This window comes from Salvelinus sp. IW2-2015, linkage group LG13 (assembly GCF_002910315.2).
Source record: "Salvelinus sp. IW2-2015 linkage group LG13, ASM291031v2, whole genome shotgun sequence".
Classification (NCBI taxonomy): Eukaryota; Metazoa; Chordata; class Actinopteri; order Salmoniformes; family Salmonidae; genus Salvelinus; species Salvelinus sp. IW2-2015.
The window spans coordinates 20,818,701-20,832,269 of NC_036853.1; the positions used below are offsets into that span (position 1 = coordinate 20,818,701).

The 13,569-nt window shown below is 41.7% G+C and overlaps 1 protein-coding gene across 1 annotated transcript in view; it reads right to left on the bottom strand.

Moving 5' to 3' along the window:
• Window positions 1–13,569, bottom strand: part of col7a1l (collagen type VII alpha 1-like) — a 103,406-nt gene that overhangs the window by 28,215 nt on the left and 61,622 nt on the right. The window contains 27 exon segments of the mRNA XM_070445989.1: window positions 1,837–1,953; window positions 2,102–2,164; window positions 2,468–2,530; window positions 2,785–2,838; window positions 2,933–2,986; window positions 3,102–3,182; window positions 3,311–3,346; window positions 3,451–3,522; window positions 3,707–3,778; window positions 3,980–4,036; window positions 4,121–4,156; window positions 4,775–4,810; window positions 5,085–5,129; window positions 6,389–6,448; window positions 6,551–6,586; window positions 6,672–6,743; window positions 7,239–7,364; window positions 7,900–7,959; window positions 8,151–8,177; window positions 8,984–9,019; window positions 9,158–9,231; window positions 9,234–9,278; window positions 9,281–9,502; window positions 9,505–9,628; window positions 12,192–12,245; window positions 12,417–12,473; window positions 12,640–12,835. Coding sequence (XP_070302090.1) covers window positions 1,837–1,953; window positions 2,102–2,164; window positions 2,468–2,530; window positions 2,785–2,838; window positions 2,933–2,986; window positions 3,102–3,182; window positions 3,311–3,346; window positions 3,451–3,522; window positions 3,707–3,778; window positions 3,980–4,036; window positions 4,121–4,156; window positions 4,775–4,810; window positions 5,085–5,129; window positions 6,389–6,448; window positions 6,551–6,586; window positions 6,672–6,743; window positions 7,239–7,364; window positions 7,900–7,959; window positions 8,151–8,177; window positions 8,984–9,019; window positions 9,158–9,231; window positions 9,234–9,278; window positions 9,281–9,502; window positions 9,505–9,628; window positions 12,192–12,245; window positions 12,417–12,473; window positions 12,640–12,835 — 1,975 coding nt within the window.

A 13,569-nucleotide genomic window follows, 5' to 3' on the forward strand; every position in this document is an offset into this window, starting at 1 on the left:
CAATGTCATCGTCTTCCGTTAGCTTGATTAAAAACTGGTTGGGATGTGATTCAGGAGACACTCCTCCTTGCAGCTTCCTGATTACCTCAACGACGCGGACATTTTGTAGTCGCTGTTCCTCCAGTGTTCGTTCCTGAACCGCCTGTTGTGCTTGTTGGGTCCGGACGAACTGAGCTATCAACTCGTCCATGCCGATGCTGTGTAAACGTCAACCCTGATCTGACCACGTTATCAGAATGCCCGCATTCTCCACCACTTGTAGGAGACCAGGGGGTTTGGTCAAGACGTTTACACAGATCAGACACGGACAGAGTAGGATAAGCTCGGTTTCAAGGGTGTTAATTTAAATAATAAATCAAAAAGAAAAGGATATGTCTCCCCTATGAGACCCTCTCCGGGATACCGTCTTTTGGGCTCCGGGTCTTGTTGTATCCTGTCGGGCACAAAAACTGAACTCCCTCCTCATACCTCTGCAACCGTCCCCAACTATACGGGAGTCCTTTCTTCCCCCACTCCCTTGTGTGCTGCCCTTCTGGCAGCTTTATGGGCCTTGCACAGCTGGTGAGCAATCAGCCCTTGATTACTCACCAACTCCCAATCAGCCCCAATTAGTCCTGGCCGGAGAGCCCGTCGAGACCTGGCACGTCCAGCAGATGGAGCCATCGCCATCGTCCAACAGATGGAGCCATGTATACTCCGTCTGTCACCAGGCCTCGACGAGTCTCCCTCTGGTGGCTGACCTGCTGTACGCCACACTACAGACAGACAGACAGACAGACACACACAAAATTGTGCTTCCATGACACTAATATACAATAGGTTACCGGAAGCAAGGTTACTATAGTTTGGCGATTTAAGATTAGTTTTTATTTATATTTGTTTTTAGATATTTATTTGAAATTCGGTTTAGTTTCAGTTCATTTTCAGAGTTGATTTACTAGTTTCTATTTATGTTCAGTTTGATAAAAACTTTTCTATTTCATTTCTAGAGGATTTAGTTTCTGTAAACATGCCCTCCTTTACCTCTTCCAGGTATTTCCGCAGCTCACACCGGGCACTTAATGCCTTGTCAGGTTGACCCTCCGACTGGACCGTGACCTCAGACACAATCTTCGATGCGAGGAAGCTATATTACTGAAGCACTGTGGTCAAGATGCTTGCTGGATTCTTCCTGGGGTCCTGCTGGTCCACGGCTGTACTCTCTGATTTGCACGTACAAAAGAAGTACAAAAGATTCTTCTGCCYTCCATCTCTGTTGAGCGAAGTGCCAGAGACACACTTGTGTCCATCAGGCAAGCTGCTGCAGGGGTTGGATTGAAGTTGGCTGCCATTCAGTATGCATGCGAAGCACTCATGCAGTGACTTCAGGAGGACCTGTGCCAACTGTTTTGCAACAGTAGTTGACTGCAAGTGTGCCTCAAGGTTGAGAGGGCACGACACCAAATCAGTTTGGCTGTCAGTTTGAAGTTGGTCGGTGTGGATTGCGAAGGGCTCCATTAACTTCACAAGCTGTTCTAGCTTGGCCCACTCACGCTCCGTGCTCGCACTTGGATTTCTTCCCTGTTAGCAAGTGATGGCTAGTGATGCACAAGCTAGGCCTATACCTTCAGATTCAGAAGCTCGAAAACACCATTTGAAATTAGATTTTTGCCTAAAGTTTAGTTATTTTAGTTAGTTTTGCAGGCAAATATGATAGTTTCAGTATAGTTTTAGTTTTTCAAATGTTTTTTATTTGTATTTCAATTTACTATAAAGTTTTTCAATTTTTATTTTTTTATTTTAGTTTCAGTTTTTGTTTACTATAATAACCTTGACTGGAAGGCAACCTCAATCTACCTTGGTTCCTGTCTCTCCCTTGGACCCATTACGTCCTGGTCGCCCCCCCACTCCATCATTTCCTGGTGTCCCTGCTGACCCCTTAAACCCAGGGAACCCTGGGAAACCAGTGGCGCCCTGCACAAGACAGGGACAACATGAATGGTGCATGATGGGAGAAAAACATAATKCTTCAAGAACTATATGAATATTTCCACATTCTTCTGTAGTACATAGACTATTAAGTCATCATTTCAATATTGTTTTACATGTGATTTCAACAAACCTTCTCTCCTATTAGTCCTGGTGCTCCCTCTACTCCATTGATACCCCCGTCCCCTTTTTCACCCTACACATCAACACAAAACATCACAATCAACACTTTTCAGAAGATTACTGAGAATGATTTTGATTTGATAAATAATTACGTGGGTGCTTATATTTGTCCTATTTCACAAGTGTGTATTATACGTCCGTGTGAAATGGAAATGTATTTTCTTGCACATCCCAACCCCATGAGGCACCCTCGGAGAGTGGGATCATTGTGTGTGTGTGTGTGTGTGTGTGTGTGTGTGTGTGTGTGTGTGTGTGTGCGCGTGCGCGTGCGCGTGCGCGTGCGTGTGTGTGTGTGTGTGTGTGTGTGTGTGTCTACCTTCCGTCCTGTGAGTCCATTAAGCCCTGGATGTCCTGGGGTTCCAGGAATACCCATCTCTCCCTGTGTCAAACAACAATTAAATACTTACATTTTCACTGAAACTGTGTCTAAAACTGTGCAACTATTGACCATAGTCTGACTGTGGCCTACTAGGTCAGACAATTGAACCGTATACTAAATTGTATGCAGCGTATGGCAGCTAGTTGGCACTACTGTAAACATTTACTTTTGTTGGTCAGTGGTACTGAMGATGCTTCCTGGAGCACATTGTGTTGTTGTGATTATTGTATTGAATCCCACAGCAGGCAACTCACCTTTTCTCCATCTAGCCCAGTGCTTCCTATGCGTCCAGGTAGGCCTCGGAATCCCTGTGCAGCAACCACAACCGACACCAAGAGTTACCTTTGATCATTGCATTACTATCTCATTAACATGCCTAATACATTATGATCAAGCCCTCACCTTCTCTCCTGTCTGCCCAGTATCCCCCGGTAAGCCAGGTTCACCTCTGTCACCCTAGGAATAGAATACCAGAACGGAACAGAACAGAATTACTGTATAATGAATCACAGATGACAGGTTCTATTTGTCTWGTCTCTAAATTCTATGCTCTGTGCCACACTCTCCTCACCTGATCTCCCTTCTGTCCCTGGAGTCCCATGTCTCCTTTGGCTCCTGTGGCTCCATCCAATCCATCGTCCCCGTTACGACCCTGTGACAACAACAAGCCAATCAACAAAGCCTGTTTTTGACCACATGCCAAGCCACCATAGTATATATACMGTTATACAGACACTGTTAATATATTAAACTGTTAAAGTGTGTTAGATAAATACCCACCACTTCTCCATTGACTCCAGGCTCGCCAGTATCTCCCTGGAAGCACAGAACAACAGTGAGCATACACGTAAGAAGCATAGATCTGATAACAGTGGTTCCATGTAGCCTGTAGATTGATACATGCTTTATTTCCTACTGACCTTTTGGCCCACTGGTCCACGGGCCCCAAACAGCCCCATGGCTCCTTTGGCCCCTGCCTCTCCTTTGAGGCCCTTCAGATGKAGAACAAACAAAAAGCTGAATGTGARAACACTATGTGCATTGTCTTCCATGTTTTGGGAAATGTATTTTCTTTTTCTGTTGTTGTTTGTCTCTCTTTCTTTACATCTATTAACAATCTTTGTTTCTCCCTCTTTTTCCACATAAAATGTTCTGTCATCAATCATTAGGAAGCACCTTGAACCCCGGGGGCCCATCCTCGCCCTTCTCTCCTTTATCTCCATCGAAACCTGGGGAGCCTCGCTCTCCCTGAAACAAACAACCAAACAAACAGAACAACAAATAAACAGCGTCTTAAAAGGGAAAAACACACAAAGTGAAAATGCAAAAGCTGTCTCTCTAAAATAACATTTTCTTTAATGAGCATTGCTCTGGAACTAAAACTAGAATTCAAAATACATCGTGGAGGACTTGTTTTAGGGGACTTGTTTTAGGGGACTTGTTTCTCACCCCTTCTCCTTTTAAGCCCTTGTAGCCTCTCGGTCCCTGGATTTGGAGGGGGCTTCCCTAAACATAAAGAACGTACATCATATATGAATTAATCATTTACAAAACACTATTTGTGTAGTACTTATGTCATGTTTGGCTTACCCTTTCTCCTTGTATTCCTGTTAAACCTCTGTCACCCTGTGAAAATATATTTTATGAAAGGAATCAATGGCTTATAACATTCATACAATAATTGATTGATTGACAGTATTTGTATTTTAGTGTCATACACCAGATGGTGCCCAGCCTGTATGGGCTYATGAGACACAATTTATTTGAAGTCTGTGTGTAGAAAACACAAACGATATACTATATGGCTGTATCAGGTAGTTACATAAAAACATTGTCTTTTCATTKTCCACATCCCTATATACACAGAAAAATGGACTGAAGTTAATTGAAATWGACTGGCCACATGGTGAGTGTWGAAACATGTTTCAAAAAGAGGGTTCTAAAGAGGGTTCTAAAGAGGGTTCTAAAKAGGGATTGAAGAGACAGAAGTGACTAGAGTTATGACACTTCAATAGAACGAGCAGAGAATTTGACTGAACGCTGAAACACCGGGCTGTCAAAACCATCTTTAAAACTGTCTCTGAAGTAAAAATATCTAAARTATCTGGAGAACCTGAATGGAAGTATGAGTGTATGAAAATCTAAAATATCAAAGTATTTAGTAAGACCCACTCAATCGCATACATTTTAAAAATATAGTCTACCAAAATGATCATGCCATCAAAGAAGTAACCGTCAACGTACCTTTGCTCCTTTGCTGCCCGGGAAGCCCTTTGGACCCTAAGTAAAAGAGGTCAAAGGTAAAGGTAGCTATGAAACAAATGTCCTGTACCAGAGGAGGCTGGTGGGGGGAGCTATAGGAGGACAGGATCATTRTAATGGCTGGAATGGACTAAATGGAATAGTATCAAACACATCAAACATATGGAAACCACGTTGGACTCCGTTACATTTATTCCATTCCAGACATTACAATGAGCACGTCCTTCTATAWCTTCTTCCACCGGCCTCCTCTGGACTGTTCATGTCATGAAAGGTGATGATGTTAACTCACAGTGTGTCCTGGGGCTCCTAAGACTCCTGCAATGCCCTTTTCACCCTGTCACAAACAAACACATCACAAATATTATACTGAACAAAAAGATGAATGCATCATGCTAAAATGTCAAAGATTTTACTGAGTTACACTTCATATAAGGAAATCAGTCAATATTAAATAAATAAATTAGGCCCTAATCTATGGATTTCACATGACCGGGAATACAGATATTGTATCTGTTGGTCACGGATACCTTCAAAAAACGAATAAGTAGGAGCGTGGATCAGAAAACCAGTCAGTATCTGGTGTGACCACCATTTGCCTCATACAGCGCTACACATCTCCTTCGCATAGAGTTGATCAGGCTCTGATTGTGGCTTGTGGAATGTGTCCTGCTCTTCAATGGCTTTGCGAAGTGCTGGATTGGTGGGAACTGGAACACGCTGTCGTACACGTTGATCCAGAGCGTCTCAAAAAGCTCAATGGGGGACATGTCTGGTGAGTATGCAGGCCATGGAAGAACTGGGACATTTTCACCTTCCAGGAATTGTGTACAGATCCGTGCAACATGGGGCCGTGCATTATCATGCTGAAACATAAGGTGATGGTGGCGGATGAATGGCACAACAATGGGCCTCAGGATCTCATCAGGGTATCTCTGTGCATTCAAATTGCTATAGATAAAATGCCTGCCCATACCATAACACCTAAACCCCACTGCCACCATGGGGCACCCTGTTCACAACGCCATACAAGTGGTCTGCGGTTGTGAGGCCGGTTGGGCATACTGCCAAATTCTCTAAAACGACATGGTAGAGAAATGTTATTATCTGGCAACAGCTCGTGACAATCCTGCAGTCAGCAGCCAATTGCACACTCAAACTTGAGTCATCTGTGGCATTGTGTTGTGTGACAAAACTGCACATTTTAGAGTGGCCTTTTATTGTCCCAGCACAAGGTGCACCTGTGTAGATCATGCTGTTTATTCAGCTCTTGATATGCTACACCTGGCAGGTGGATGGATTATCTTGGCAAAGGAGAAATGTTGACTAACAGGATGTAAAAATTTGTGCACCAAATTTGAGAGAAATAACCTTTTTGTGCATATGGAAAATGTATGGGATCTTTTTATTCAGCTCATGAAACATGGGACCAACACTTTACATGCTGCGTTTATATTTATGTTCAGTTAAATGTGTGCATATTGTGCCATCCTGTTGTGATGAGCAGCTTTTCTATCTTTTACAATGCTGCCTCGGATCTCTCTCTGAGGTTAATTCCATCTCTCTGAGGTAATTAAGTCCATTGTTCCGTCTCACCCTGCGACCTGTGATCCCAACCACACCCCTGGCGCCTGGTTCCCCCGGGATACTGTCACCCTGTTGGGAACAAGAAGAAGTGAATGCTAATGTTATTATCTCCTCATATACAACATGACAACGACAACAACAACACCACCACCAAGCAGGCTAATGTCTTACCTTTTCTCCTTTCGTACCAGGTAGACCAGGTGGACCCTTTGAGAAACAGAAAGCATCCATTATGTTACATGATAACCATAGGAAGGCAAACAATGCCTAGGGCAATTATATTTCACCATACCTCTATTCCAAGTTTCCCTTTAGCTCCTGGAGTCCCGGGTGATCCATTCTTACCCCTTCTACCTCTGTCCCCCTACAGATGAACAAAAACAGTACACATCATACTTTATCACAATTATCTTCCTACTTAGTAGGCAGTATTTTTGCTCTTTGAAAACATATATCTTTGTTCTGGCTTTCTGGCTAGTGGTGAATTGACAAAAATGTGGCTGCAACATTTTTTGGAATACATGATCTGACCAGGAAATAGACTAAAAGTACAAGGTGTTGAGTTTCTTAAAACTACAGTACAAGGTGTTGGGTTTATTAAAACTACAGTACAAGGTGTTGGGTTTATTAAAACTACAGTACAAGGTGTTGGGTTTATTAAAACTACAGTACAAGTGTTGAGTTTCTTAAAACTACAGTACAAGGTTGTGGGTTTATTAAAACTACAGTACAAGGTGTTGGGTTTATTAAAAACTACAAATAAAGGTGTTGAGTTTCTTATAACTAGAGTACAAAGCCTTCCAGTAATCAGGACAAACTCCTTGCCCCAGGTTGAAGGGATGGTCGGGGAGCTCCTCACCTCTCTCCCCGCCTCTCCTGGGTCTCCTGGTTGGCCCCTCAGGCCCTGAGAACCTGAGATACCGGGGTTACCGCGGATTCCCTGGATACCCTGAGCACCAGAAGGCCCCAGTTCACCAGGCTCACCCTGACAGAGGGAGTAGGAGAGCCATGCAGAAACAGACAGAAAGAGAGACAGACAGGCAGACACAGACAGAAAGAGAGAATGAGACAGAGATAGAGAGAGACAGATAGGCAGACAGACAGAAGGAGAGAAGAAGAGTCAGAGGAACAAAGATAGAAAGMGATTTTTTTTMGCATTTCTCTAATAACTACACTGGTATAACTACAATTATAATTCCCTTGCAGTTATTAATTCCATACGTTCGAGTGTTTTTGCTTTGTAAATGGAAGATAACAACAATTCATAAATMAATTGACAAAGAAAGAGACAGAAAGACAATRCCAGAGAGAGGGTGGCGGGACAGCTAATAGGAGACAGATAAGGACAGTGTTGGTATTTCTCTAGCAGCTACTGAAGTTCAGTGTTTCCTCRAGACTATTGTATCTCCATAGCAACAATCAGGCCCTCAGGTGACAAAATTGTCAATTGAAGCCAGTTAAAGCTAAATAGATTTTGACTAAGTAGAGGGGCAGAGCTAAGTGATGGTGTGGGAGTCTACCTTAGTTCCGGGTGGACCAGCCTGTCCCACAGGACCTCTGTGGCCAATACCTGGCTCACCCTAAAAGCACAACAACACAACGATGTCAATAGGATARGTTTKATTTGCAAATATACAGWACAGTGTGCAGGAGTCCTTCTAGTTAGATATTTCAAWAAATAAAAATAGTTAAATGTTCAAAACATGATTGCTTAAAAAGACGTTGGTTCGGGCTTTGCTCTATCACATTACTGAATTGGAAAAGCATTTACCTTGTGTCCCTTTTCACCAAGTTCCCCCTGGTAGAACGAAAGAATTGTCAACAAATCAGTTACAATGATTGTTATTCAAGTGGATTCTCTCCATATGTCTCTTGTCTGCGTCTCTGCACCAAAATAGTACCATCACATTCAGACAGCCGGAGGGGGAAAAAAGTCCATAGAGTTTTCAAGATATGTTTTGTATCGATGCCGCCAAACTAACAGACGGAATTATTAATACCACATGATTAATCCACTGCAGTAATGAGGGGATCAGAAATAGAACTCTGGGACATCAAAGACCAACATTCTGAGCGCTGGTTTGACTGACAGGAGAGCAGAGAGACATGGACAAACTATAGGGAAGATGTGGTAGGTAAATATTGGTGTTTTGTGTGTGTGTTGTGTGGTGTGTGTGTGTGTGTGTGTGTGTCTGTGTCTGTGTGGGTGTGTTAACACTGATAATGAGACGAGGGTAGGAGGGGAGCGAGGATACGTTTGATGTTGTGACCTGGTGACATTGACACTGTGTACGGAAGTAAGGACAGATGGTTGAAATTACATGAAGGTACCCTTTATTAAAGGTTTGACTTGATTTCTAAGAGAGCTACAGACTATAAAACAGTTTTCTCGTCATGTGTGGTGTGAACTGTCTGCCATGCACAAGGTATCACTGATCAACACATAATAATACATTGTCTACAACTTCTTATACAGCCTTTACAAACTATGTATAAAGGATTCCTTATTGCAACGTGGTACTGTAGAGATATGGGGCAGATTCAGGACATCTGTTCTTTCACTCCATTTGAAGACAACTGTTTTATTTGAAAAGATTGTATCACCTTCGGTCCCGGAAGTCCATTTTCACCCGGTGCACCCTTTAGAAAACAGAAAGAACCACTCAAAAAGGAACACAAAAGAACCTGATAGAAATGCGTGATAGATGACGTAACAGAACAGGTGTTTTTACATGTCATCTTCACAGCACTTTGATTGGAGGATGTGTGTGTGTGTACCTTCAAATAGTCATATTCTGGCCCTGGATAGGGTCTCACTCCTCCTTCCTCCTCGTACTCTCCTTGTCTCGCTCCTCTCTTTCCATCTCCTGCCTCCGTCTCTCCCACTCCTCTCTCTCCCGTCCAGGTCTCTACCTCCCTCCATCTCTGTTCTCTCGCTCTCTAGTTCACTCTCTCTCTCCTTTCCACGTTCTCCCTCTCTAGTGTCTCTCCCTCTCATTTTCTCCCTCTGCAACTCCAACTCTGCTTCCCTCTCTTTTTCAAGCTCTATCCTCTCTCTCTCCATCTCCATCCTTTCCCCCTCTCTCTCCCTCTCGTATTCACTGTCTTCCTCCGTGTCCCATCAGAGTCGCCACTTCTCTCCTCCTCTCCCTCTCTTTCTGCATCATGGTATATCTCTCCTTCTGTCTCTTTTCCTTTCTTTTTACCATCTCCCTCTCTCTATGTCTTTCCCATGGTGTCTCTTCCTCTCTGCTATGGGTTCTCTCTCTCCCTCCATCTCTGTTGGTGTCTCCCAGTCTCTTCTGTTTCATAGTCGACCTCCCTCTCTGTATAGAATTCAGGTCAGGCTGAGGGTCTCTGTTTTCTTGTTTCTGGAACCACAAATAAGAAAATTGGTTGTTTACTGATTGATTGCTCAATTCATTGGACTAAATAGCGATTAATTTCATATGGATTTATTTTGATGTTCAAAGATGCATCAAACTACGTCCTTCCGTTGGGCAATTCACCAATATGTTTTGGCTGAGCAACACTTACATGTAATTCTTGGAACCTCTTGCTCCGACTGTGACTTTAAAAACAGAAAGAGGGAATGTTCACACGTTGTTTGATTTGACCATGTAATAACTTCTCTGAACCCATTCCCTGTGCCATTCCCTCCATGCTAACTGTTGATTGATAACAACCTATGAGTAGTTGATATCAGTGTAATAGAAAAATATCCCTAGTAAATAAATCTGTTTACTTTTTGTCCGTCATGGTATCGATTCTTCCTCCGGCAGTTCCTGGCATTATGCCTGAAACAGCAAAGACTCAAGTATTTCTGGCAAATGCCATTGTTTTCTAAAAATGATGAACTCTTACATTGTATTCTAATGGTAAGTCCATTATTTTTTCTGTGTACTTACCATGTAATCAGGCCAAGGGGCGCTCTCCTTACTCTGACCCGACATGAGATGGTTCTCGCCTGCCAATTCCCAAAATCATTCATGAGTCATTGATTATAAGCATTGATGTGCATTACCACTGTGGGGAGTTCCCATGTGCTTGGCCTACAGCCGTAGTGTCCCACTCATGAGTGTGTGTGTGTGTGTGTGATTGTGTATTTGTGAGTGAGTGTGAGTGTGAGTGGAGTGTGAGTGTGGAGTGTGAGTGTGTGCGTGCGTCCGTGCGCAGCCCTGGATCAAGTGTCTAGTCCCTTCAGATGATGAAGTATCCAGAAATGGATTACAGGCTCATGTTAGATGAAAGAAGACACAAAGACCTTTGATCATTTGAACATTTACTTACATGCACACAGAGAGTTAAATACAAAGGGAGAACTTAACTGACAACATTTCACCAGTGAAAACAGCTTTCAATACTATATATTCTGACGAATATGATGGAAACACATTTCATTGGAAAAGTAGTAACTAATACAGAAAAGGAGAAAATACAATCTATTTCCATGTTTTCAATAAATAACTATTGGTTGAGGAAATTGATAAGCAGCAGATACACTGAAAACATATATATGGTTGAACAAATTACGAGTGGTAAAAACGTTGTGTAATACTGAAGCGACAGAGAGAAGCTATACTTATAGCTCAGGTCCAATGTAACATTTTGAACTTCTTTCATAAATAAGTTAGTTGATGCAAAGTCAATGCTAAAATAACACTGACATCTGATGGAAGAATTTATTAGTCCAATAATCCTTATATAATACACTGTCTTGATTTAACTTAGCTTACCTATGTATTGTTCATCTTTTAGGTACTTGGATTAAGTATAAAACACCATCTGGTCATAGAAGTGGCATTGGACGAGTGACATTGGACAAATTACATCATCATTGCGCGACGAAGCGAAGTCCCTCCTCATTTTATGCTGGTCAGGTTAAGGGTAGACTGCTCCTCACCAGCGAACACTTCACAGTTTAACAAAACACTCTTGCTTACAAATCTACAGTCTCAATCTTTCTGGATTTAGGAAAGGTCCTGTTTTAAAAAAAAAAGTAAACAAAAAAACAAGAAAAAATGTTTAAATATATAAATAATGTATAAATTCCCTCATGAAGAGTTCATATTGTTTTGCAGCTCTTGACATTCCCATTCACCGCAGAGTTCAGAGGTCATGCTCAATGCATGCTGGTATATGGATGTCTTCCATTGCAAGTTGGCCCAGTTGTGTCCAATCTTTAATCAAATGTCTTTATACACTTTTTTATCACGCAGGCCTAATAATTCATGTTTAAAATTAAATTGATTGTGGTACCTTTTGCACTGGTGAAATGTTCACAGTTGTTAGTCAGACGAAAGATCTCAACGTACGCAGTGATGACAAGTGCTCAGATCACTAGAATGGTTGGCCAATCATTATTATGACACAATCTGACTATGTATTCATGTTATTGAACACTGGGCAGGGTTTCTTTTGGGAAATTCTAATAACCAAGAAACACATAAAGAAGATGAAGTTAGAAAAATATAAATGATATCAATTACCTACAACCTTTGTATTGGAATGCCAATGATAATCATTGGATCAAAGCACTTTGCATCACATTCATACACCCACAGTCCAACGAGGAATGCATGGACTGAAACACCATTAGTAAAGACGAAATAGAAGTCTAGGTGTGTCCATTTACACCCCATATCCCTCAGGAATGTAGTAAAGACAATAGAAGTCTAGTGTGTCCATTTACACTCCATATCCCTCATGATGGCTTAGTAAAGACGAATAGAAGTCTAGTTGTGTCCATTTACACCCCATATCCCTCAGGATCATGGTCAGTAAAGCGTCATGCAGTCAGTCACAGACTTACCTTCTCTGTTTCTTCCGTTGTGCTGGGAAGGATAGGTGTGATGAATTCCCCCTGCTTTGGAACAAAGTGTAGCATGTTTCAAGAACAATATATAATACAGCAAACACACACACACACGTCACATAGCCTTCTACCACTCAACTCAGAGCTGTCCAAGGTGCTGGCTCTGCTTGACACAGTTTGCACTTTACAAAGTATCTCAGGAAAAGAGCTCCAGTTCCATACCTTTTCGCTGTCTCCCGGTGACTGGGATGGATATGGACCTAAAGTTGTCTGGCCACTCTAAGAAACATGGACATATAATCAGTAATGACCACTACTGGACAGAATGCCGTATGTACATTTCCTGGTTCAAAGGTCAAAATGAAAATGACATGTTTTACTATCCATTGTCTTTACTATCATTTTTCTATATCTAGAGATACAGTGGCAAAGAAAAAGTGTTCACCTCTTTGCTCATTCCATGTAGTGTGCTTTCTGTTGTGATTTCAAACTCCCCTTGCTTTTCCATTGACAGTAAGGGAGCATCTGTGGAATCCTTTAACAAAATGTAAGAAAAACTATCAAAAACATTCCATTCCAAAATATTTTTTGAACGTAACAAAATAATGACAGCATTACTGGTGAGTGAGACAGTCATCTGAGTTCGAMATGCAAACCACAATTAATAACAGGTGTGGTATGTCATCACTACGCTGGCATATGTAAATGAGAACTTGTTCTCAACTAGCCTACCTGGTTAAATAAAGGTGAAATAAAAATAAAAATAAATATAATGATAAACTAATCAATTCCTAGTAATTAATTATTGGTGGGGACAATTGGCCCAGCGTCGTCAGGGTTAGGGGAGGGTTTGGCCGGGGTAGGCTGTCATTGTAAATAAGAATCTGTTCTTAACTGACTTGCCTAGTTAAATAAAGGTTAAATAAAATAAAAACTTAATAAAAAAATATACTGTATATATCTATGTGGGAGAAAATATGACTTCCTAATTTTGTCTCTAGAGATGTACACATGCAAGGTCAACTACACACCCTCCTCATGAATGTGTGTGATGGACTCATTAATACATGTATTGCATCAGAGTAATTGAGTTTCAGCTACCTTCTTTTAACTCAGTAATCATTTGAGTTTGGAGAGTTTGAATTAGGAGGGTTCCCACACTATGCTGATCACTACCATAACACAATCAGGGCACTGCTATAAGACTCAAAGTATTGGTGTGGGTAATGGGCAGCCCAGTGAGGTAAATGTGTAATTCCAACCCTGATCCGTAAGTTCATGACTATAGAACAATTTATAGTTTAAATTCTAATAGATATTGTTGTGTTTGTTTTTCTTTAAAAGAAATATGTTCAACATTCCTTTAAGCATTTTC